This window comes from Symsagittifera roscoffensis, chromosome 1, assembly GCF_963678635.1.
Source record: "Symsagittifera roscoffensis chromosome 1, txSymRosc1.1, whole genome shotgun sequence".
NCBI classification, from domain to species: domain Eukaryota; kingdom Metazoa; phylum Xenacoelomorpha; order Acoela; family Convolutidae; genus Symsagittifera; species Symsagittifera roscoffensis.
In genome coordinates, this window is record NC_087062.1 from 18,092,862 (window position 1) to 18,119,091 (window position 26,230).

Below are 26,230 nucleotides of genomic sequence, written 5' to 3' on the forward strand. Positions count from 1 at the left end.
TGATAAGTAATGCAAACAACTTCATCGGATTGATTACTTTCTGGTTGTTATTTTATTCGCCTTTCTGTCTAATTCGGAGATGTGATCCTCCATGTCGCTCATTATTATATTGAGTAATGAAATGGGTTGGCTGTTACTCCTTTTGAATGGGCTTGATTTGTTCAGCTTTGTGATGTTTAAAATGCACCACCGTTTGATTAGTGATACAAACAAACTACCTCAACTGATTGATTGCATTTTAGGTGATTTTTTGTTTGCATTGCTGTCTAGTTCGACGAAGTGATCCTCCATGTTGCTCATTATTCTAGTGAGTAATGAAGTGGGCTAGTTTTTACTCCTGATCAATTGTCTTGATTTGTTCAGTTTTGTGATGTTTAAAGTGCACCACCCTTTGATTAGTGATACAAACAACTTCAACTGATTGATTTTTTTTTGGTTGTTTTTTATTCGACTTGCTGTCTCATTCGGAGATGTAATCCTCCACGTTGCTCATAATTATAATGAGTTTTGTATTAGGCTGTCATTTACTCCGAATGAATTTGCTGGAGTTTGTTCAGCTTTGTGATGTTTAAAATGCACCACCCTTTGATTAGTGATACAAACTACCTCAACTGATTGATTGCTTTTTAGGTGATTTTTTGTGTGCATTGCAGTCTAGTTCGACGAAGTGATCCTCCATGTTGCTCATTATTCTAATGAGTAATGAAGTGGGTTAGTTTTTACTCCTGATCAATTGTCTTGATTTGTTCAGTTTTGTGATGTTTAAAGTGCACCACCGTTTGATAAATGATACAAACAACTTCAACTGATTGATTACTTTCCGGTTGTTTTTATATCCGACTTGCTGTCTCATTCGGAGATGTGATCCTCCACGTTGCTCATAATTATAATGAGTTTTGTAGTAGGCTGTCATTTACTCCGAATGAATTTGCTGGAGTTTGTTCAGCTTTGTGATGTTTAAAATGCACCACCGTTTGATAAGTGATACAAACTGCCTCAATTGATTGATTGCTTTTTAGGTGATTTTTTGTTTGCATTGCAGTCTAGTTCGACGAAGTGATGCTCCAAGTTGCTCATAATTATGAATCCTGATCAGTTGTCTTGATTTGTTCAGTTTTTGATGTTTGAAATGCACCACCGTTTGATAAGTAATGCAAACAACTTCATCGGATTGATTACTTTCTGGCTGTTATTTTATTCGCCTTTCTGTCTAATTCGGAGATATGATCCTCCATGTCGCTCATTATTATATTGAGTAATTAAATGGGTTGGCTGTTACTCCTTTTGAATGGGCTTGATTTGTTCAGCTTTGTGATGTTTAAAATGCACCACCGTTTGATTAGTGATACAAACTACCTCAACTGATTGATTGCTTTTTAGGTGATTTTTTGTTTGCATTGCAGTCTAGTTCGACGAAGTGATCCTCCATGTTGCTCATTATTCTAATGAGTAATGAAGTGGGTTAGTTTTTACTCCTGATCAATTGTCTTGATTTGTTCAGTTTTGTGATGTTTAAAGTGCACCACCGTTTGATAAATGATACAAACAACTTCAACTGATTGATTACTTTCTGGTTGTTTTTATATTCGACTTGCTGTCTTATTCGGAGATGTGATCCTCCACGTTGCTCATAATTATAATGAGTTTTGTAGTAGGCTATCATTTACTCCGAATGAATTTGCTGGAGTTTGTTCAGCTTTGTGATGATTAAAATGCACCACCGTTTGATTAGTGATACAAACTACCTCAACTGATTGATTGCTTTTTAGGTGATTTTTTGTTTGCATTGCAGTCTAGTTCGACGAAGTGATCCTCCATGTTGCTCATTATTCTAATGAGTAATGAACTGGGTTAGTTTTTACTCCTGATCAATTGTCTTGATTTGTTCAGTTTTGTGATGTTTAAAGTGCACCACCGTTTGATAAATGATACAAACAACTTCAACTGATTGATTACTTTCTGGTTGTTTTTATGTTAGACTTGCTGTCTTATTCGGAGATGTGATCCTCCACGTTGCTCATAATTATAATGAGTTTTGTAGTAGGCTATCATTTACTCCGAATGAATTTGCTGGAGTTTGTTCAGCTTTGTGATGTTTAAAATGCACCACCGTTTGATTAGTGATACAAACTACCTCAACTGATTGATTGCTTTTTAGGTGATTTTTTGTTTGCATTGCAGTCTAGTTCGACGAAGTGATCCTCCATGTTGCTCATTATTCTAATGAGTAAAGAAATGGTTTAGTTTTTACTCCTGATCAATTGTCTTGATTTGTTCAGTTTTGTGATGTTTAAAGTGCACCACCGTTTGATAAATGATACAAACAACTTCAACTGATTGATTACTTTCTGGTTGTTTTTATATTCGACTTGCTGTCTCATTCGGAGATCCTCCACGTTGCTCATAATTATAATGAGTTTTGTAGTAGGCTATCATTTACTCCGAAAGAATTTGCTGGAGTTTGTTCAGCTTTGTGATGTTTAAAATGCACCACCGTTTGATAAGTGATACAAACTACCTCAATTGATTGATTGCATTTTAGGTGATTTTTTGTTTGCATTGCTCATTATTCTAGTGAGTAATGAAGTGGGTTAGTTTTTACTCCCGATCAATTGTCTTGATTTGTTCAGTTTTGTGATGTTCAAAATGCACCACCGTTTGATTAGTGATACAAACTACCTCAACTGATTGATTGCTTTTTAGGTGATTTTTTGTTTGCATTGCAGTCTAGTTCGACGAAGTGATCCTCCATGTTGCTCATTATTGTAATGAGTAATGAAGTGGGTTAGTTTTTACTCCTGATCAATTGTCTTGATTTGTTCAGTTTTGTGATGTTTAAAGTGCACCACCGTTTGATAAATGATACAAACAACTTCAACTGATTGATTACTTTCTGGTTGTTTTTATATTCGACTTGCTGTCTTATTCGGAGATGTGATCCTCCACGTTGCTCATAATTATAATGAGTTTTGTAGTAGGCTATCATTTACTCCGAATGAATTTGCTGGAGTTTGTTCAGCTTTGTGATGTTTAAAATGCACCACCGTTTGATTAGTGATACAAACTACCTCAACTGATTGATTGCTTTTTAGGTGATTTTTTGTTTGCATTGCAGTCTAGTTCGACGAAGTGATCCTCCATGTTGCTGATTATTCTAATGAGTAAAGCAGTGGGTTAGTTTTTACTCCTGATCAATTGTCTTGATTTGTTCAGTTTTGTGATGTTTAAAGTGCACCACCGTTTGATAAATGATACAAACAACTTCAACTGATTGATTACTTTCTGGTTGTTTTTATATTCGACTTGCTGTCTTATTCGGAGATGTGATCCTCCACGTTGCTCATAATTATAATGAGTTTTGTAGTAGGCTATCATTTACTCCAAATGAATTTGCTGGAGTTTGTTCAGCTTTGTGATGTTTAAAATGCACCACCGTTTGATTAGTGATACAAACTACCTCAACTGATTGATTGCTTTTTAGGTGATTTTTTGTTTGCATTGCAGTCTAGTTCGACGAAGTGATCCTCCATGTTGCTCATTATTCTAATGAGTAAAGAAGTGGGTTAGTTTTTACTCCTGATCAATTGTCTTGATTTGTTCAGTTTTGTGATGTTTAAAGTGCACCACCGTTTGATAAATGATACAAACAACTTCAACTGATTGATTACTTTCTGGTTGTTTTTATATTCGACTTGCTGTCTCATTCGGAGATGTGATCCTCCACGTTGCTCATAATTATAATGATTTTGTAGTAGGCTATCATTTACTCCGAATAAATTTGCTGGAGTTTGTTCAGCTTTGTGATGTTTAAAATGCACCACCGTTTGATAAGTGATACAAACTACCTCAATTGATTGATTGCATTTTAGGTGATTTTTTGTTTGCATTGCAGTCTAGTTCGACGAAGTGATGCTCCAAGTTGCTCATAGTTATGACTCCTCATCAATTGTCTTGATTTGTTCAGTTTTTGATGTTTGAAATGCACCACCGTTTGATAAGTAATGCAAACAACTTCATCGGATTGATTACTTTCTGGTTGTTATTTTCTTCGCCTTTTTGTCTAATTCGGAGATGTGATCCTCCATGTCGCTCATTATTATATTGAGTAATGAAATGGGTTGGCTGTTACTCCTTTTGAATGGGCTTGATTTGTTCAGCTTTGTGATGTTTAAAATGCACCACCGTTTGATTAGTGATACAAACAAACTACTTCAACTGATTGATTGCTTAGGTGATTTTTTGTTTGCATTGCAGTCTAGTTCGACGAAGTGATCCTCCATGTTGCTCATTATTCTAATGAATAATGAAGTGGGTTAGTTTTTACTCCTGATCAATTGTCTTGATTTGTTCAGTTTTGTGATGTTTAAAATGCACCACCGTTTGATAAATGATACAAACAACTTCAACTGATTGATTACTTTCTGGTTGTTTTCATATTCGACTTGCTGTCTTATTCGGAGATGTGATCCTCCACGTTGCTCATAATTATAATGAGTTTTGTAGTAGGCTATCATTTACTCCGAATGAATTTGCTGGAGTTTGTTCAGCTTTGTGATGTTTAAAATGCACCACCGTTTGATTAGTGATACAAACTACCTCAACTGATTGATTGCTTTTTAGGTGATTTTTTGTTTGCATTGCAGTCTAGTTCGACGAAGTGATCCTCCATGTTGCTCATTATTCTAATGAGTAAAGAAATGGTTTAGTTTTTACTCCTGATCAATTGTCTTGATTTGTTCAGTTTTGTGATGTTTAAAGTGCACCACCGTTTGATAAATGATACAAACAACTTCAACTGATTGATTACTTTCTGGTTGTTTTTATATTCGACTTGCTGTCTCATTCGGAGATCCTCCACGTTGCTCATAATTATAATGAGTTTTGTAGTAGGCTATCATTTACTCCGAAAGAATTTGCTGGAGTTTGTTCAGCTTTGTGATGTTTAAAATGCACCACCGTTTGATAAGTGATACAAACTACCTCAATTGATTGATTGCATTTTAGGTGATTTTTTGTTTGCATTGCTCATTATTCTAGTGAGTAATGAAGTGGGTTAGTTTTTACTCCTGATCAATTGTCTTGATTTGTTCAGTTTTGTGATGTTCAAAATGCACCACCGTTTGATTAGTGATACAAACTACCTCAACTGATTGATTGCTTTTTAGGTGATTTTTTGTTTGCATTGCAGTCTAGTTCGACGAAGTGATCCTCCATGTTGCTCATTATTGTAATGAGTAATGAAGTGGGTTAGTTTTTACTCCTGATCAATTGTCTTGATTTGTTCAGTTTTGTGATGTTTAAAGTGCACCGCCGTTTGATAAATGATACAAACAACTTCAACTGATTGATTACTTTCTGGTTGTTTTTATATTCGACTTGCTGTCTTATTCGGAGATGTGATCCTCCACGTTGCTCATAATTATAATGAGTTTTGTAGTAGGCTATCATTTACTCCGAATGAATTTGCTGGAGTTTGTTCAGCTTTGTGATGTTTAAAATGCACCACCGTTTGATTAGTGATACAAACTACCTCAACTGATTGATTGCTTTTTAGGTGATTTTTTGTTTGCATTGCAGTCTAGTTCGACGAAGTGATCCTCCATGTTGCTGATTATTCTAATGAGTAAAGCAGTGGGTTAGTTTTTACTCCTGATCAATTGTCTTGATTTGTTCAGTTTTGTGATGTTTAAAGTGCACCACCGTTTGATAAATGATACAAACAACTTCAACTGATTGATTACTTTCTGGTTGTTTTTATATTCGACTTGCTGTCTTATTCGGAGATGTGATCCTCCACGTTGCTCATAATTATAATGAGTTTTGTAGTAGGCTATCATTTACTCCGAATGAATTTGCTGGAGTTTGTTCAGCTTTGTGATGTTTAAAATGCACCACCGTTTGATTAGTGATACAAACTACCTCAACTGATTGATTGCTTTTTAGGTGATTTTTTGTTTGCATTGCAGTCTAGTTCGACGAAGTGATCCTCCATGTTGCTCATTATTCTAATGAGTAAAGAAGTGGGTTAGTTTTTACTCCTGATCAATTGTCTTGATTTGTTCAGTTTTGTGATGTTTAAAGTGCACCACCGTTTGATAAATGATACAAACAACTTCAACTGATTGATTACTTTCTGGTTGTTTTTATATTCGACTTGCTGTCTCATTCGGAGATGTGATCCTCCACGTTGCTCATAATTATAATGATTTTGTAGTAGGCTATCATTTACTCCGAATAAATTTGCTGGAGTTTGTTCAGCTTTGTGATGTTTAAAATGCACCACCGTTTGATAAGTGATACAAACTACCTCAATTGATTGATTGCATTTTAGGTGATTTTTTGTTTGCATTGCAGTCTAGTTCGACGAAGTGATGCTCCAAGTTGCTCATAGTTATGACTCCTCATCAATTGTCTTGATTTGTTCAGTTTTTGATGTTTGAAATGCACCACCGTTTGATAAGTAATGCAAACAACTTCATCGGATTGATTACTTTCTGGTTGTTATTTTCTTCGCCTTTTTGTCTAATTCGGAGATGTGATCCTCCATGTCGCTCATTATTATATTGAGTAATGAAATGGGTTGGCTGTTACTCCTTTTGAATGGGCTTGATTTGTTCAGCTTTGTGATGTTTAAAATGCACCACCGTTTGATTAGTGATACAAACAAACTACTTCAACTGATTGATTGCTTAGGTGATTTTTTGTTTGCATTGCAGTCTAGTTCGACGAAGTGATCCTCCATGTTGCTCATTATTCTAATGAATAATGAAGTGGGTTAGTTTTTACTCCTGATCAATTGTCTTGATTTGTTCAGTTTTGTGATGTTTAAAATGCACCACCGTTTGATAAATGATACAAACAACTTCAACTGATTGATTACTTTCTGGTTGTTTTCATATTCGACTTGCTGTCTTATTCGGAGATGTGATCCTCCACGTTGCTCATAATTATAATGAGTTTTGTAGTAGGCTATCATTTACTCCGAATGAATTTGCTGGAGTTTGTTCAGCTTTGTGATGTTTAAAATGCACCACCGTTTGATTAGTGATACAAACTACCTCAACTGATTGATTGCTTTTTAGGTGATTTTTTGTTTGCATTGCAGTCTAGTTCGACGAAGTGATCCTCCATGTTGCTGATTATTCTAATGAGTAAAGAAGTGGGTTAGTTTTTACTCCTGATCAATTGTCTTGATTTGTTCAGTTTTGTGATGTTTAAAGTGCACCACCGTTTGATAAATGATACAAACAACTTCAACTGATTGATTACTTTCTGGTTGTTTTTATATTCGACTTGCTGTCTCATTCGGAGATGTGATCCTCCACGTTGCTCATAATTATAATGAATTTTGTAGTAGGCTATCATTTACTCCGAATGAATTTGCTGGAGTTTGTTCAGCTTTGTGATGTTTAAAATGCACCACCGTTTGATAAGTGATACAAACTACCTCAATTGATTGATTGCATTTTAGGTGATTTTTTGTTTGCATTGCAGTCTAGTTCGACGAAGTGATGCTCCAAGTTGCTCATAGTTATGACTCCTCATCAATTGTCTTGATTTGTTCAGTTTTTGATGTTTGAAATGCACCACCGTTTGATAAGTAATGCAAACAACTTCATCGGATTGATTACTTTCTGGTTGTTATTTTCTTCGCCTTTCTGTCTAATTCGGAGATGTGATCCTCCATGTCGCTCATGATTATATTGAGTAATGAAATGGGTTGGCTGTTACTCCTTTTGAATGGGCTTGATTTGTTCAGCTTTGTGATGTTCAAAATGCACCACCGTTTGATTAGTGATACAAACAAACTACCTCAACTGATTGATTGCTTAGGTGATTTTTTGTTTGCATTGCAGTCTAGTTCGACGAAGTGATCCTCCATGTTGCTCATTATTCTAATGAATAATGAAGTGGGTTAGTTTTTACTCCTGATCAATTGTCTTGATTTGTTCAGTTTTGTGATGTTTAAAATGCACCACCGTTTGATAAATGATACAAACAACTTCAACTGATTGATTACTTTCTGGTTGTTTTCATATTCGACTTGCTGTCTTATTCGGAGATGTGATCCTCCACGTTGCTCATAATTATAATGAGTTTTGTAGTAGGCTATCATTTACTCCGAATGAATTTGCTGGAGTTTGTTCAGCTTTGTGATGTTTAAAATGCACCACCGTTTGATTAGTGATACAAACTACCTCAACTGATTGATTGCTTTTTAGGTGATTTTTTGTTTGCATTGCAGTCTAGTTCGACGAAGTGATCCTCCATGTTGCTGATTATTCTAATGAGTAAAGAAGTGGGTTAGTTTTTACTCCTGATCAATTGTCTTGATTTGTTCAGTTTTGTGATGTTTAAAGTGCACCACCGTTTGATAAATGATACAAACAACTTCAACTGATTGATTACTTTCTGGTTGTTTTTATATTCGACTTGCTGTCTCATTCGGAGATGTGATCCTCCACGTTGCTCATAATTATAATGAGTTTTGTAGTAGGCTATCATTTACTCCGAATGAATTTGCTGGAGTTTGTTCAGCTTTGTGATGTTTAAAATGCACCACCGTTTGATAAGTGATACAAACTACCTCAATTGATTGATTGCATTTTAGGTGATTTTTTGTTTGCATTGCAGTCTAGTTCGACGAAGTGATGCTCCAAGTTGCTCATAGTTATGACTCCTCATCAATTGTCTTGATTTGTTCAGTTTTTGATGTTTGAAATGCACCACCGTTTGATAAGTAATGCAAACAACTTCATCGGATTGATTACTTTCTGGTTGTTATTTTCTTCGCCTTTCTGTCTAATTCGGAGATGTGATCCTCCATGTCGCTCATGATTATATTGAGTAATGAAATGGGTTGGCTGTTACTCCTTTTGAATGGGCTTGATTTGTTCAGCTTTGTGATGTTTAAAATGCACCACCGTTTGATTAGTGATACAAACAAACTACCTCAACTGATTGATTGCTTTTTAGGTGATTTTTTGTTTGCATTGCAGTCTAGTTCGACGAAGTGATCCTCCATGTTGCTCATTATTCTAATGAGTAATGAAGTGGGTTAGTTTTTACTCCTGATCAATTGTCTTGATTTGTTCAGTTTTGTGATGTTTAAAGTGCACCACCGTTTGATAAATGATACAAACAACTTCAACTGATTGATTACTTTCTGGTTGTTTTTATATTCGACTTGCTGTCTCATTCGGAGATGTGATCCTCCACGTTGCTCATAGTTTTAATGAGTTTTGTAGTAGGCTGTCATTTACTCCGAATGAATTTGCTGGAGTTTGTTCAGCTTTGTGATCTTTAAAATGCACCACCGTTTGATAAGTGATACAAACTACCTCAATTGATTGATTACTTTTTAGGTGATTTTTTGTTTGCATTGCAGTCTAGTTCGACGAAGTGATGCCCCAAGTTGCTCATAATTATGACTCCTGATCAATTGTCTTGATTTGTTCAGTTTTTGATGTTTGAAACGCACCACCGTTTGATTGCAAACAACTTCATCGGATTGATTGCTTTCTGGTTGTTATTTTATTCGCCTTTCTGTCTAATTCGGAGATGTGATCCTCCATGTCGCTCATTTTTATATTGAGTAATGAAATGGGTTGGCTGTTACTCCTTTTGAATGGGCTTGATTTGTTCAGCTTTGTGATGTTTAAAATTCACCACCGTTTGATTAGTGATATAAACTACCTCAACTGATTGATTGCTTTTTAGGTGATTTTTTGTGTGCATTGCAGTCTAGTTCGACGAAGTGATCCTCCATGTTGCTCATTATTCTAATGAGTAATGAAGTGGGTTAGTTTTTACTCCTGATCAATTGTCTTGATTTGTTCAGCTTTGTGATGTTTAAAGTGCACCACCGTTTGATAAATGATACAAACAACTTCAGCTGATTGATTACGTTCTGGTTGTTTTTATATTCGACTTGCTGTCTCATTCGGAGATGTGATCCTCCACATTGCTCATAATTATAATGAGTTTTGTAGTAGGCTGTCATTTACTCCGAATGAATTTGCTGGATTTTGTTCAGCTTTGTGATGTTTAAAATGCACCACCGTTTGATAAGTGATACAAACTACCTCAATTGATTGATTTGCTTTTTAGGTGATTTTTTGTTTGCATTGCAGTCTAGTTCGACGAATTGATGCTCCAAGTTGCTCATAATTATGACTCCTGATCAATTGTCTTGATTTGTTCAGTTTTTGATGTTTGAAACGCACCACCGTTTGATTGCAAACAACTTCATCGGATTGATTGCTTTCTGATTGTTATTTTATTCGCCTTTCTGTCTAATTCGGAGATGTGATCCTCCATGTCGCTCATTATTATATTGAGTAATGAAATGGGTTGGCTGTTACTCCTTTTGAATGGGCTTGATTTGTTCAGCTTTGTGATGTTTAAAATGCACCACCGTTTGATTAGTGATATAAACTACCTCAACTGATTAATTGCTTTTTAGGTGATTTTTTGTGTGCATTGCAGTCTAGTTCGACGAAGTGATCCTCCATGTTGCTCATAATTCTAATGAGTAATGAAGTGGGTTAGTTTTTACTCCTGATCATTTGTCTTGATTTGTTCAGCTTTGTGATGTTTAAAGTGCACCACCGTTTGATAAATGATACAAACAACTTCAACTGATTGATTACGTTCTGGTTGTTTTTATATTCGACTTGCTGTCTCATTCGGAGATGTGATCCTCCACATTGCTTATAATTATAATGAGTTTTGTAGTAGGCTGTCATTTACTCCGAATAAATTTGCTGGATTTTGTTCAGCTTTGTGATGTTTAAAATGCACCACCGTTTGATAAGTGATACAAACTACCTCAATTGATTGATTTGCTTTTTAGGTGATTTTTTGTTTGCATTGCAGTCTAGTTCGACGAAGTGATGCTCCAAGTTGCTCATAATTATGACTCCTGATCAATTGTCTTGATTTGTTCCTGTTTTCGATGTTTGAAATGCACCACCGTTTGATAAGTAATGCAAACAACTTCATCGGATTGATTACTTTCTGGTTGTTATTTTATTCGCCTTACTGTCTAATTCGGAGATGTGATCCTCCATGTCGCTCATTATTATATTGAGTAATGAAATGGGTTGGCTGTTACTCCTGTTGAATGGGCTTGATTTGTTCAGCTTTGTGATGTTTAAAGTGCACCACCGTTTGATAAATGATACAAACAACTTCAACTGATTGATTACTTTCTGGTTGTTTTTATATTCGACTTGCTGTCTCATTCCGAGATGTGATCCTCCACGTTGCTCATAATTATAATGAGTTTTGTAGTAGGCTGTCATTTACTCCGAATAAATTTGCTGGATTTTGTTCAGCTTTGTGATGTTTAAAATGCACCACCGTTTGATAAGTGATACAAACTACCTCAATTGATTGATTTGCTTTTTAGGTGATTTTTTGTTTGCATTGCAGTCTAGTTCGACGAAGTGATGCTCCAAGTTGCTCATAATTATGACTCCTGATCAATTGTCTTGATTTGTTCATGTTTTCGATGTTTGAAATGCACCACCGTTTGATAAGTAATGCAAACAACTTCATCGGATTGATTACTTTCTGGTTGTTATTTTCTTCGCCTTTCTGTCTAATTCGGAGATGTGATCCTCCATGTCGCTCATTATTATATTGAGTAATGAAATGGGTTGGCTGTTACTCCTTTTGAATGGGCTTGATTTGTTCAGCTTTGTGATGTTTAAAATGCACCACCGTTTGATTAGTGATACAAACAAACTACCTCAACTGATTGATTGCTTTTTAGGTGATTTTTTGTTTGCATTGCAGTCTAGTTCGACGAAGTGATCCTCCATGTTGCTCATTATTCTAATGAGTAATGAAGTGGGTTAGTTTTTACTCCTGATCAATTGTCTTGATTTGTTCAGTTTTGTGATGTTTAAAGTGCACCACCGTTTGATAAATGATACAAACAACTTCAACTGATTGATTACTTTCTGGTTGTTTTTATATTCGACTTGCTGTCTCATTCGGAGATGTGATCCTCCACGTTGCTCATAGTTTTAATGAGTTTTGTAGTAGGCTGTCATTTACTCCGAATGAATTTGCTGGAGTTTGTTCAGCTTTGTGATCTTTAAAATGCACCACCGTTTGATAAGTGATACAAACTACCTCAATTGATTGATTACTTTTAAGGTGATTTTTTGTTTGCATTGCAGTCTAGTTCGACGAAGTGATGCCCCAAGTTGCTCATAATTATGACTCCTGATCAATTGTCTTGATTTGTTCAGTTTTTGATGTTTGAAACGCACCACCGTTTGATTGCAAACAACTTCATCGGATTGATTGCTTTCTGGTTGTTATTTTATTCGCCTTTCTGTCTAATTCGGAGATGTGATCCTCCATGTCGCTCATTTTTATATTGAGTAATGAAATGGGTTGGCTGTTACTCCTTTTGAATGGGCTTGATTTGTTCAGCTTTGTGATGTTTAAAATGCACCACCGTTTGATTAGTGATATAAACTACCTCAACTGATTGATTGCTTTTTAGGTGATTTTTTGTGTGCATTGCAGTCTAGTTCGACGAAGTGATCCTCCATGTTGCTCATTATTCTAATGAGTAATGAAGTGGGTTAGTTTTTACTCCTGATCAATTGTCTTGATTTGTTCAGCTTTGTGATGTTTAAAGTGCACCACCGTTTGATAAATGATACAAACAACTTCAGCTGATTGATTACGTTCTGGTTGTTTTTATATTCGACTTGCTGTCTCATTCGGAGATGTGATCCTCCACATTGCTCATAATTATAATGAGTTTTGTAGTAGGCTGTCATTTACTCCGAATGAATTTGCTGGATTTTGTTCAGCTTTGTGATGTTTAAAATGCACCACCGTTTGATAAGTGATACAAACTACCTCAATTGATTGATTTGCTTTTTAGGTGATTTTTTGTTTGCATTGCAGTCTAGTTCGACGAATTGATGCTCCAAGTTGCTCATAATTATGACTCCTGATCAATTGTCTTGATTTGTTCAGTTTTTGATGTTTGAAACGCACCACCGTTTGATTGCAAACAACTTCATCGGATTGATTGCTTTCTGATTGTTATTTTATTCGCCTTTCTGTCTAATTCGGAGATGTGATCCTCCATGTCGCTCATTATTATATTGAGTAATGAAATGGGTTGGCTGTTACTCCTTTTGAATGGGCTTGATTTGTTCAGCTTTGTGATGTTTAAAATGCACCACCGTTTGATTAGTGATATAAACTACCTCAACTGATTAATTGCTTTTTAGGTGATTTTTTGTGTGCATTGCAGTCTAGTTCGACGAAGTGATCCTCCATGTTGCTCATAATTCTAATGAGTAATGAAGTGGGTTAGTTTTTACTCCTGATCATTTGTCTTGATTTGTTCAGCTTTGTGATGTTTAAAGTGCACCACCGTTTGATAAATGATACAAACAACTTCAACTGTGATTACTTTCTATTGTTTTTATATTCGACTTGTTTTTATATTCGACTTGCTGTCTCATTCGGAGATGTGATCCTCCACGTTGCTCATAATTCTAATGAGTTTTGTAGTAGGCTGTCATTTACTCCGAATGAATTTGCTGGATTTTGTTCAACTTTATGATGTTTAAAATGCATCACCGTTTGATAAGTGATACAAACTACCTCAATTGATTGATTTGCTTTTTAGATGATTTTTTGTTTGCATTGCAGTCTAGTTCGACGAAGTGAAGCTCCAAGTTGCTCATAATTATGACTCCTGATCAATTGTCTTGATTTGTTCAGGTTTTTGATGTTTGAAATGCACCACCGTTTGATAAGTAATGCAAACAACTTCATCGGATTGATTACTTTCTGGTTGTTATTTTATTCGCCTTTCTGTCTCATTCGGAGATGTGATCCTCCACGTTGCTCATAATTATAATGAGTTTTGTAGTAGGCTGTCATTTACTCCGAATGAATTTGCTGGATTTTGTTCAGCTTTGTGATGTTTAAAATGCACCACCGTTTGATAAGTGATACAAACTACCTCAATTGATTGATTGCTTTTTAGGTGATTTTTTGTTTGCATTACAGTCTAGCTCGACGAAGTGATCCTCCATGTCGCTCATTTTTTTATTGAGTAAAGAAATGTGTTGGCTGTTACTCCTTTTCAATGGGCTTGATTTGTTCAGGTTTGTGATGTTTAAAATGCACCACCGTTTGATTAGTGATACAAACTACCTCAATTGATTGACTCCGTTTTGGGTTTTCTTTTTTTGTTATAGCCATCTAGTTCGAAGAAGCAATGCTGCACGTTGCTCTTAATTATAATGAATAATGAAGTGGGTTGTTTTTTTTCTACTCCTGATCAATTCTCTTGTTTTGTTCAGTTTTGTGATGTTTAAAATGCACCACTATTTGAAAAGTGATAACAAACAACCTAATCGGATTGATTGCTTTCTGGTGTTGATTTTGTTCGCGTTGCAGTCTAGTTCGAGGATTGATCCTCCATGTCGCTCATTGTTATATTGAGTAAAGAAATGGGTTTGCTGTTACTTCTTTTGAATGGGCTTGATTTGTTCAGGTTTGTGAAGTTTAAAGTGCACCACCGTTTGATTAGTGATACAAACTACCTCAATTGATTGATTTGCTTTTTAGGTGATTTTTTGTTTGCATTGCAGTCTAGTTCGACGAATTGATGCTCCAAGTTGCTCATAATTATGACTCCTGATCAATTGTCTTGATTTGTTCAGTTTTTGATGTTTGAAACGCACCACCGTTTGATTGCAAACAACTTCATCGGATTGATTGCTTTCTGATTGTTATTTTATTCGCCTTTCTGTCTAATTCGGAGATGTGATCCTCCATGTCGCTCATTATTATATTGAGTAATGAAATGGGTTGGCTGTTACTCCTTTTGAATGGGCTTGATTTGTTCAGCTTTGTGATGTTTAAAATGCACCACCGTTTGATTAGTGATATAAACTACCTCAACTGATTAATTGCTTTTTAGGTGATTTTTTGTGTGCATTGCAGTCTAGTTCGACGAAGTGATCCTCCATGTTGCTCATAATTCTAATGAGTAATGAAGTGGGTTAGTTTTTACTCCTGATCATTTGTCTTGATTTGTTCAGCTTTGTGATGTTTAAAGTGCACCACCGTTTGATAAATGATACAAACAACTTCAACTGTGATTACTTTCTATTGTTTTTATATTCGACTTGTTTTTATATTCGACTTGCTGTCTCATTCGGAGATGTGATCCTCCACGTTGCTCATAATTCTAATGAGTTTTGTAGTAGGCTGTCATTTACTCCGAATGAATTTGCTGGATTTTGTTCAACTTTATGATGTTTAAAATGCATCACCGTTTGATAAGTGATACAAACTACCTCAATTGATTGATTTGCTTTTTAGATGATTTTTTGTTTGCATTGCAGTCTAGTTCGACGAAGTGAAGCTCCAAGTTGCTCATAATTATGACTCCTGATCAATTGTCTTGATTTGTTCAGGTTTTTGATGTTTGAAATGCACCACCGTTTGATAAGTAATGCAAACAACTTCATCGGATTGATTACTTTCTGGTTGTTATTTTATTCGCCTTTCTGTCTCATTCGGAGATGTGATCCTCCACGTTGCTCATAATTATAATGAGTTTTGTAGTAGGCTGTCATTTACTCCGAATGAATTTGCTGGATTTTGTTCAGCTTTGTGATGTTTAAAATGCACCACCGTTTGATAAGTGATACAAACTACCTCAATTGATTGATTGCTTTTTAGGTGATTTTTTGTTTGCATTACAGTCTAGCTCGACGAAGTGATCCTCCATGTCGCTCATTTTTTTATTGAGTAAAGAAATGTGTTGGCTGTTACTCCTTTTCAATGGGCTTGATTTGTTCAGGTTTGTGATGTTTAAAATGCACCACCGTTTGATTAGTGATACAAACTACCTCAATTGATTGACTCCGTTTTGGGTTTTCTTTTTTTGTTATAGCCATCTAGTTCGAAGAAGCAATGCTGCACGTTGCTCATAATTATAATGAATAATGAAGTGGGTTGTTTTTTTTCTACTCCTGATCAATTCTCTTGTTTTGTTCAGTTTTGTGATGTTTAAAATGCACCACTATTTGAAAAGTGATAACAAACAACCTAATCGGATTGATTGCTTTCTGGTGTTGATTTTGTTCGCGTTGCAGTCTAGTTCGAGGATTGATCCTCCATGTCGCTCATTGTTATATTGAGTAAAGAAATGGGTTTGCTGTTACTTCTTTTGAATGGGCTTGATTTGTTCAGGTTTGTGAAGTTTAAAATGCACCACCGTTTGATTAGTGATACAAACTACCTCAATTGATTGACTCCGTTTTGGGTTTTCTTTTTTTGTTATAGCCGTCTAGTTCGAAGAAGCAATGCTGCACGTTGCTCATAATTATAATGAATAATGAAGTAGGTTGTTTTTTTTCTACTCCTGATCAATTGTCTTGTTTTGTTCAGTTTTGTGATGTTTAAAATGCACCACTATTTGAAAAGTGATAACAAACAACTTAATCTGATTGATTGTATTCTGGTGTTGCTTTTGTTCGCATTGCAGTCTAGTTCGAGGAGTGATCCTCCATGTTGCTCATTGTTATATTGACTAATGAAATGGGTTGGCTGTTACTCCTTTTGAATGGGCTCGATTTGTTCATCTTTGTGATGTTAAAAATGCACCACCGTTCGATTAGTGATACAAACTACCTCAATTGATTGATTGCTTTTTAGGTGTTTTTTAGATTGTTTTGCATTCTAGTTCGACGAAGTGGTCCTCCACGTTGCTCATTATTCTAATGTTTAACGAAGTGGGTTGGTTTTTACTCCTGATCAATTGTCTTGTTTTGTTCAGTTTGTGATGTTTAAAATGCAACACCGTTTGGTAAGTGATACAAACAACTTCATCTGATTGATCAGTTTCCGCTTGTTAATTTAATCACCTTGCTGTTTATTTCGGAGATTTGACCCTCTGCGTTGCTCATAATTATAATGAGTTTTGTAGTAGGCTGGTATTTACTCCTGATGAAATTGCTGGATTTTGTTCAGCTTTGTGATGTTTAAAATGCACCACCGTTTGATTAGTGATACAAACTACCTCAACTGATTGATTGCTTTTGAGGTAATTTTTTTATTGCATTGCGGTCTAGTTCAACGAATTGATCCTCCACGATGCTCAAAATTATATTGAGTAATGAAATCGGTTGGCTGTTGCTCCTTTTGATTGGGCTTGATTTGTTCAGTTTTGTGATGTTTAAATTGCACCACTGTTTGATTAGTGATACAAACTGCCTCAACTGATTTATTACTTTTTAGTTGAATTTTTTTTGCATTGCTGTCTAGTTCGACGAAGTGATCTTCCACGTTGCCTAATATTCTAATGAGTATTGAAGTGGGTTGGTTTTTATTCCTGATCAATTTTCTTGTTTCGTTCAGTTTTGTGATGTTTAAAATGCACCACAGTTTAAGTGATACAAACAACTTAATCTGATTGATTGCTTTCTGGTTGAGATTTTGTTCGCATTGCAGTCTAGTTCGAAGAAGTGATCCTCCAGGTTGCTCATTATTATAATGAGTAATGAAATAGGTTAGCGGTTACTTTTTTTGAATGGGCTTAATTTGCTCAGCTTTGTGATGTTTAAAATGCACCACCGTTTGATTAGTGATACAAATTACCACAACTGATTGATTGCTTTTTAGGTGATTTTTTTATTTGCATTGCGGTCTAATTCGACGAAGTGATCCTCCACGTTGCTCATATTATATTGAGTAATGAAATGGGTTAGCGTTTACTCTTTTTGAATGGGCTTAGTTTGTTCAGCTTTGTGATGTATAAAATGCACCACCGTTTGATTAGTGATACAAACTACCTCAACTGATTGATTGCTTTTTAGAATATTTTTTATTTGCATTGCGGTCTAGTTCGACGAAGTGATCCTCCACTTTGCTCATATTATATTGAGTAATGAAATGGGATAGCGGTTACTCTTTTTGAATGGGCTTGATTTGTTCAGCTTTGTGATGTTTCAAATGCACCACCGTTTGATTAATGATACAAAGTACCTCAACTGATTGATTGCTTTTTGGGTTTTCATTTTTTGGCATTGCAGTCTAGTTCGAAGAAGTAAGGCTGCAAGTTGCCCATAATTATAATGACCAATGAACTGGTTTTTTTTTTACTCCTGATCAATTGTATTGTTTTGTTCAGTTTTGTGATGTTTAAAATGCACCACCGTTTGATAAGTGATACAAACAACTTAATCTGATTGATTGCTTTCTGTTTGAGACTTTGTTTGCACTGCAGTTTGGTTCGAAGAAATGATCCTCCAGGATGCTCATTATTATAATGAGTAATGAAATGGGTTGGCGGTTACTCCTTTTGATTGGGCTTGATTTGTTCAGCTTTGTGATGTTAAAAATGCACCACCGTTTGATTAGTGATACAAATTACCACAACTGATTGATTGCTTTTTAGGTGATTTTTTTATTTCCATTGCGGTCTAATTCGACGAAGTGATCCTCCACGTTGCTCATATTATATTGAGTAATGAAATGGGTTAGCGTTTACTCTTTTTGAATGGGCTTAATTTGTTCAGCTTTGTGATGTTTAAAATGCACCACCGTTTGATTAGTGATACAAACTACCTCAACTGATTGATTGCTTTTTAGGTGATTTTTTGTTTGCTTTGCAGTCTAGTTCGACGAAGTGATCCTCCATGTTGCTCATTATTCTAATGAGTAATGAAGTGGGTTAGTTTTTACTCCTGATCAATTGTCTTGATTTGTTCAGTTTTGTGATGTTTAAAGTGCACCACCGTTTGATAAATGATACAAACAACTTCAACTGATTGATTGCTTTCTGTTTGTTTTTATATTCGACTTGCTGTCTCATTCGGAGATGTAATCCTCCACGTTGCTCATAATTATAATGAGTTTTGTATTAGGCTGTCATTTACTCCGAATGAATTTGCTGGAGTTTGTTCAGCTTTGTGATGTTTAAAATGCACCACCGTTTGATTAGTGATACAAACTACCTCAACTGATTGATTGCTTTTTAGGTGATTTTTTGTTTGCATAGCAGTCTAGTTCGACGAAGTGATGCTCCAAGTTGCTCATAATTATGACTCCTGATCAATTGTCTTGATTTGTTCAGTTTTTGATGTTTGAAATGCACCACCGTTTGATAAGTAATGCAAACAACTTCATCGGATTGATTAATTTCTGGTTGTTATTTTATTCGCCTTTCTGTCTAATTCGGAGATGTGATCCCCCATGTCGCTCATTATTATATTGAGTAATGAAATGGGTTGGCTGTTACTCCTTTTGAATGGGCTTGATTTGTTCAGCTTTGTGATGTTTAAAATGCACCACCGTTTGATTAGTGATACAAACTACCTCAACTGATTGATTGCTTTTTAGGTGATTTTTTGTTTGCTTTGCAGTCTAGTTCGACGAAGTGATCCTCCATGTTGCTCATTATTCTAATGAGTAATGAAGTGGGTTAGTTTTTACTCCTGATCAATTGTCTTGATTTGTTCAGTTTTGTGATGTTTAAAGTGCACCACCGTTTGATAAATGATACAAACAACTTAATCTGATTGATTGCTTTCTGGTTGAGATTTTGTTCGCATTGCAGTCTAGTTCGAAGAAGTGATCCTCCAGTGTGCTCATTATTATAATGAGTAAGGAAATGGGTTGGCGGTTACTCCTTTTGAATGGGCTCGATTTTTTCAGCTAGGTAATGTTAAAAATGCACCACCGTTTGATTAGTGTTACAAACTACCTCAACTGATTTATTGCTTTTTAGGTGATTTTTTTTTGCATTGCGGTCTAGATCGACGAAGCTGATTTTTTTTGCATTGCCGTCTAGCTCGACGAAGTGATCCTCCAGGTTGCTCATTATTCTATTGACTAACGAAGTGGGTTGGTTTTTACCCGTGATCAATTGTCTTTTGTTCAGTTTTGTGATGTTTAAATTGCACCACCGTTTGATAAGTGATACAAACAACTTAATCTGATTGATTGCTTTCTGGTTGAAATTTTGTTCGCATTGCAGTCTAGTTCGAAGAAATAATCCTCCAGGATGCTCATTATTATAATGAGTAATGAAATAGGTTGGCTGTTACTATTTTTGAATGGGTTTGATTTGTTCAGCTTTGTGATGTTTAAAATGCACCACCGTTTGGTTAGTGATACAAACTACCTCAACTGATTGTTTCCTTTTTAGGTGAATTTTTCTTTGCATTGCCGTCTAGTTCGACGAAGTGATCCTCCACGTTGCTCATTATTCTAATGACTAACGAAGTGGGTTGGTTTTTACCCGTGATCAATTGTCTATTGTTAAGTTTTGTGATGTTTAAAATGCACCACCTTTTGATAAGTGATACAAAAAAGTTAATCTGATTGATTGCTTTCTGGTTGAAATTTTGTTCGCATTGCAGTCTAGTTCGAAAAAATGATCCTCCAGGATGCTCATTATTATAATGAGTAATGAAATGGGTTGGCTGTTACTCTTTTTGAATGGGTTTGATTTGTTCGTTCAGCTTTGTGATGTTTAAAGTGCACCACCGTTTGATTAGTGATACAAACTACCTCAACTGATTTATTCCTTTTCAGCCGAATTTTTTATTTGCATTGCCGTCTTGTTCGACGAAGTGATCCTCCACGTTGCGCATTGTTCTAATGAGTAACGAAATGGGTTGGTTTACTCCTGATCTATTGTCTTGTTTTGTTCAGTTTTGTTATATTTAAAATGCACCACAGTTTGAGTGATACAAACAACCTAATCTGATTGATTGCTTTCTGGTTGAGATTTTGTTCGCATTGCAGTCTAGTTCGAAGAAGTGATCCTCCAGGGTGCTCATTATTGTAATGAGTAATGAAATGGGTTGGCTGTTACTCTTTTTGAATGGGTTTGGTTTGTTCAGCTTTGTGATGTTTAAAATGCACCACCGTTTGATTAGTGATAGAAACTACCTCAACTGATTTATTCCTTTTAAGCTGCATTTTTTTTGTATTGTCGTTTAGTTCGACGAAGTGATCCTCCAGGTTGCTAATTATTATAATGAGTTGGCGGTTACTCGTTTTGAAGGGGATTGATTTGTTCAGCTTTTTGATGGTAAAAATGCACCACCGTTTGAATAGTGATACAAACTACCTCAACTGATTGATTGCTTTTTAGGTGTTTTTAAATTTGCTTTGCATTTTAGTTCGACGAAGTGATCCTTCACGTTACTCATTATTCTAATGGGTAACGAATTGGGTTTGTTTTTACCATGAAAAAAGAAGATGAATATTTTTCATTTTCAGCCTTATATTGTTACCTTTGCGATATACAAAGATATTGCAATCGGATACTACACTTTTTTCCCGTAAAAAACTTTCTTCACAGTGGTCGTTTTCGTAGGAATGGTAAATATCACATCTTTTATGCTCAAACTCCAGAATTTCAAATAAAACTATCACCATTTAAGTAGTAAATAGGTAAAGACTGTTCAGGTTCTAATTTGTTTTTCAAAAATTGTATCTCAAATGTTTTATCGGGTTCGTGGTTTTGGTCCTAGTTTCTATCTGTTCATTTTCCATTTTTTTTATCTTGTAGGGTTTTCATTGGCTTACTTTTTAAAGCATGGGTTTAGTTCCAATTTAAGCGTTTTTTTTACTATAATTGAAAGCTCAGTAATTAGTAAGTTTAACAAATCTGATTTTGCGTATTTTTTCATATTTATTTAAATATTCAATCAGATTCTTATTTCTACCTTTGTTGCCGCGCGGTGAATGATTTCCAATTGTTCTTAAGGCTTTTTATTAACGTTCGATACAATCATGAAGTTTTGGTGTAGTTTTTCAGATTTTTACTGTCTTTTTTCGACTGACTATTTTGTAGCACAATTCGAAGTTTTCAAGCGAGTTCAATACTGGTTGCTGTGTTCTGCCCCAGGTTTCCATCAAAATGAGTTCCAGTTTGAAACAAAAAATTGACTAAACGCCAAAAAACTTACACCCGAAATGTTCAAATGTTTGTTTCAAACTGAAACTTATTTTGCGTGTTGTTTTTTGGCGTTTTGTCAGTTTTTAAGAGTTCGTTGCTTTGTGTATTGCAAATGGTGCGAAGCTCAGCTTCGCCTCTCTGTTTATTTTGTTTTAAGCTTTCGGATAATTTATAATAGTAGCCCAGTATTTTGTAGAGTTCGGGGTTGAGGAAGTTAGACGACAGCCAAAGTAGACGACCAAAATTACGGAATTTAGCGTGAAATTGGATTACATACTTTAGTTAACTTTTGTTGGAATAAAAACTGGTTGTCCAAGCATAAGTCAGGGTATTTATGTCACAGTTGTCCAATTTATGCATTTCAAAAAAGTGATTTACTTTTTCGATTCAATGTTTTCCAATTAATTTTCAACAATGTTTTTGATCAGTTCTGTGATCATATAGTCTTTTTGTTTTTGTGTTACTTCATTCTATAAAAAAAATTTCGCTGGCCCAGATCTCATTGTCTAAAATTCACAAATTTATTGTCTAAATTCCGTTTTTATACGGTCGTCTTATTTGCTTGTCACCTAATTTCCTAGGCCTCGTAGAAGTCATGTTAATTTGTTTTTAGGTTAAAACACATCAGTGTCAAGAGTCTAGAGTATGGCAACGAAGGGATGGTAGATGGCAGAACATTCATGTTCACCGATCCTCTCAGGCGCCCTCACGGACGTAGAACGAGAAAGTTAGATTAATTGAAATTCCACTGCTAAAAGTGACTCTATTCCTCTCCAAATATACCACTCTCAAATACGCTACTTGAAGGAAGCGGGCGTTCATGTCAAGTCGATCATATTATGAACCTTAATGAGGCAATGCGTGTGGTTGGAACAAGAAACATGCATGCTTTGTGCAATCATTTAGTGCGAGAACGTAAAGCATGCATCGGATCCTCCGAATGGTCGTGGGGTTCTGATTAGTTTCGCCTCGGAAGTTTTTAATTGCTCGCTTTAATCGTTCCACTGCCGCTTTTATCGTCAAAATCGCGACAATTCCAACACAATTTGCATCACAGAAAGAGGAGAAAGACTCTTAACTGCAGAAATATTCATGTTGCAATTTGTTGGGTTAATGACATGTCATTTGATTTTAAATCAAGATCAGCTCTAAATGTTACTTAGTAATTCAATTCAAATTGTGGAGCTCACTGTCTATTTTTTTGGTTTAAATGAGACCCACGTAACCGTGAAAAGTTTCTTCTATTTTTATTTAATCGTTTAGTTATGGTCACTGTGAGCTCGTAATTTTTCATTAAGTTATTCTGTGCAATTGATTGTCACAATAAATTCAAATTCGCCAAAAATTTTGTAAATGTTCCCCAATCATAAATCATTAATTGTTTTTCTACCAATCAAGCTGTTATTATTTATGTACACACCAGCCAGGTACAATGCGATTACCGATGCCAATGTTATAGGGCAATAGACTCGACTGTGGATTTCAGTTGCTTGTTTTAAAAATAGGCTACTTACTGAGCTAACATCATGAGGCCAAATGTAATACCTCGATGCTGAGCCTCAATCATCCATCATCACAAATCTGTAAAAAAAATTACAAAATCGAAATTTGCATTAAAACTGTAAATACATTATGAAGCTATAAATGTCTTTTTCTATCTTTTTACCCTGTCAAGTAAATCCAATGTCTTCAGTTGACGTAATATTTTGTTTCAATTTGATCTTGATTCCTTGCCTGAAACGACGGTTCTCGGTACAATGGAACTATCCGTCACTGCCAGAGATATTTGGGATCGAATCTTGAAACTCGTGTCACCTACGAGATGATGGGTTTAGTGTTAGAATAGAATATTATAAAACAAAAGGTATGCCTATGCTGGAAGTTTAAGCTATACCGTGACTCCGAGAGAAGCACTCATTTATCAGAATTATTCTGCTTAAAAAGGGCAGGCTTCATTTTTGAACTAATTAGAATCCCAATCAATTTTTTCGGCCAATGTCAATTCTTCGAAGCCAATAGGAATGGTTTTCACTTCCAGGGCTTGCAGTAAAGGGCAATGGGTCGTAATATGGTTCCCACAATAGACTCAAAATGAGTTTGTTTATACTGATCACTTATAAATTTCAGTGCTAACTATAATCTGTAATTAACAATATCCATAGATCTTGTTCGAATTTGAAAGCTATCTAAATTCCATTGGTTTCTGAAAATGCGAAAACTAATTAAAATGCTTAGACTACTTAAACCACAAAAGCGTTCGTTTTTTGTTTCGTATTCTAAAGTTATAAAAAAAATCTAGTTAATTTTGATTAATTGTCTATGATATGGTTTGAAATGCTTTCTCTTTGATCCACTGAGATTTATTGTTAAATTACCTTTTCATTTAAATTTACATATTTCAGTATCCCAGCCTTTGTTTTTTGTCTAGCAGCTAGCACAAAAATTCCATTCGCTCGAAAGGTTTCTGTCGGACATGTATAGTTTCGACCGTTGGCCATATTGAAGAATTGATTTGTGTTAAATAGCGCACATTTTGCAGATTAAATAATCCGGACGAATGGACGAAACGGGGAACTTGAGGTGTTTTTTTTCAGCTGTTAGAAGTGGGTCAAATTAAGCTCCAAGTTACTTCAAAGAAAACTCGAACATGGTAAAAGTAGTTCTCAGACGAATTTGGAGAAATATGCCGATCTTTCTGCTCATATGTTCATCCATATCTTTTTGACATCCAAGCCACGAATGAAGGGGCTTTAATAGCTCAAGCAGACGCTTACTAAATCAAATTAAGATTTAAATTTTTCCAATCTCAGTTACATTTCTTGGGTTTTCAATTTTTGTTCCGACCGCTGAAAGTGCAAATTTGTCTTCGGTTATGCTTTACTTTTTTCTCTTTTGTTTCAACGCAAAATCAGGTACCACAAATAATCATCGGAATGTGACGAGTAATTTATAATGTAAAAGCCTTTTCAGTCGTAATTTGAACGACTTAGAATTCTCTCATTGTCGAGAAAAATTAGTACGAAATTTTTTATTTTTAGTCCAATTTCGTGCGAATAAAGCAAGCGAGCAGTCTTATAATAGACTTCAATAGGAACCTAATAGCAAGCTGATTAATCAAAATATGTAAGTCGTGAAAACTTAGTTTCACTCCAGTGAATTTTCTCAAAATTTTTTGAGCGCCTCGGGGGAAAAATTGAAAAATGAAACATTTTCGAAACTTTTTTTTTTTTTATTTGACGAGGAAAATCCCCTCGCAGCACCAACAACAAAAAGCGACGCAATTTGATTTAAAGAAAGAACTCGTTTATCCTTGTTCAAAAGCTTCATATTTGGGCAAAAGTGCTTACGCTGTGATTGGAAGCCTTGATTTGAGTTGAGCCGCACTAAAAGCTGGAACTTTTAGTAACTTGGACGGGTCCACATTGGGGTGCATGAAATATGGAACCCTCGGTTTTTTTATTCAGTGTCTGAAATTGAAATTTTTTCCGGGGAAAAATTGATGAGTCAGATTATAGTTTGTCGGCTTAGTTGTCACTTGTTTTTTCGGTTTGGTGAACTTATTTTATATCGATATAAGAATTTAAAAAAGTTTTTTATTCATGTTTTTGATAAATCAGGTCGACTGGTAGTGGATAAGTTAAAATTTAAAACTTTTTAACCACTCAAATTGTTTTTATGACAACTATTCCTTTCGTATTTTTTATTTTCAGTTCAATTGGCGTCTAACCACGTAGTGTTGTGGTTTAGTGGACGGTCGGAAAATACTGCAATCTTGTTTAATGCTAGTTGATGTGTTTCTCGTCTGTTTTTCTGAGATTAGGTTTTTCGTAGTTTCAAAAAAATTGTTGATTTTTCATTGACAATTTTCTTTGTTTTTTTTTGGTTACGGATTGATTGACGTCTAATTAAGTGGTGTTGTGGCTCAGTGGACGCTCGGAAAATACTACAATCTTGCTTCCTGCTGGTTTTTGTGTTTCTCCACTTAGTTTTTTCCATCTCTGGCTGTTGTAGTTTTTTCTCCACTTAGTTATTTCCATCTTTGACTGACCATCTAGTAGCTTGCAATGTTGTTGTGGCTTAGTGAACGTTCGAAAAAACTAAAAGTTTGCTTAATGCTAGTTGATGTGTTTCTAGTCTGTTTTTCTGAGATTAAATTTTGCGTAGTTTCAAAAAAATTGTTGATTTTTTATTGACAATTTTCTTTGGATTTTTCGGTTACAGATTGATTGGTGTCTAACTAAGTGGTGTTGT

At 35.4% G+C, this 26,230-nt stretch overlaps 1 protein-coding gene across 2 annotated transcripts in view; it reads left to right on the forward strand.

Annotated features, from left to right (window-relative positions):
• Positions 1-24,388, forward strand: part of LOC134839427 (calcium/calmodulin-dependent protein kinase type II delta chain-like) — a 472,172-nt gene extending 447,784 nt beyond the window's left edge. For both annotated transcript variants that reach the window (XM_063854977.1, XM_063854985.1), the window contains one exon: positions 22,593-24,388. In XM_063854977.1, coding sequence (XP_063711047.1) covers positions 22,593-22,697 — 105 coding nt within the window. In that variant the 3' untranslated portion in view covers positions 22,698-24,388. The remainder of the gene's footprint in view (positions 1-22,592) is intronic.
• The last annotated feature ends 1,842 nt before the right edge of the window (positions 24,389-26,230 follow it).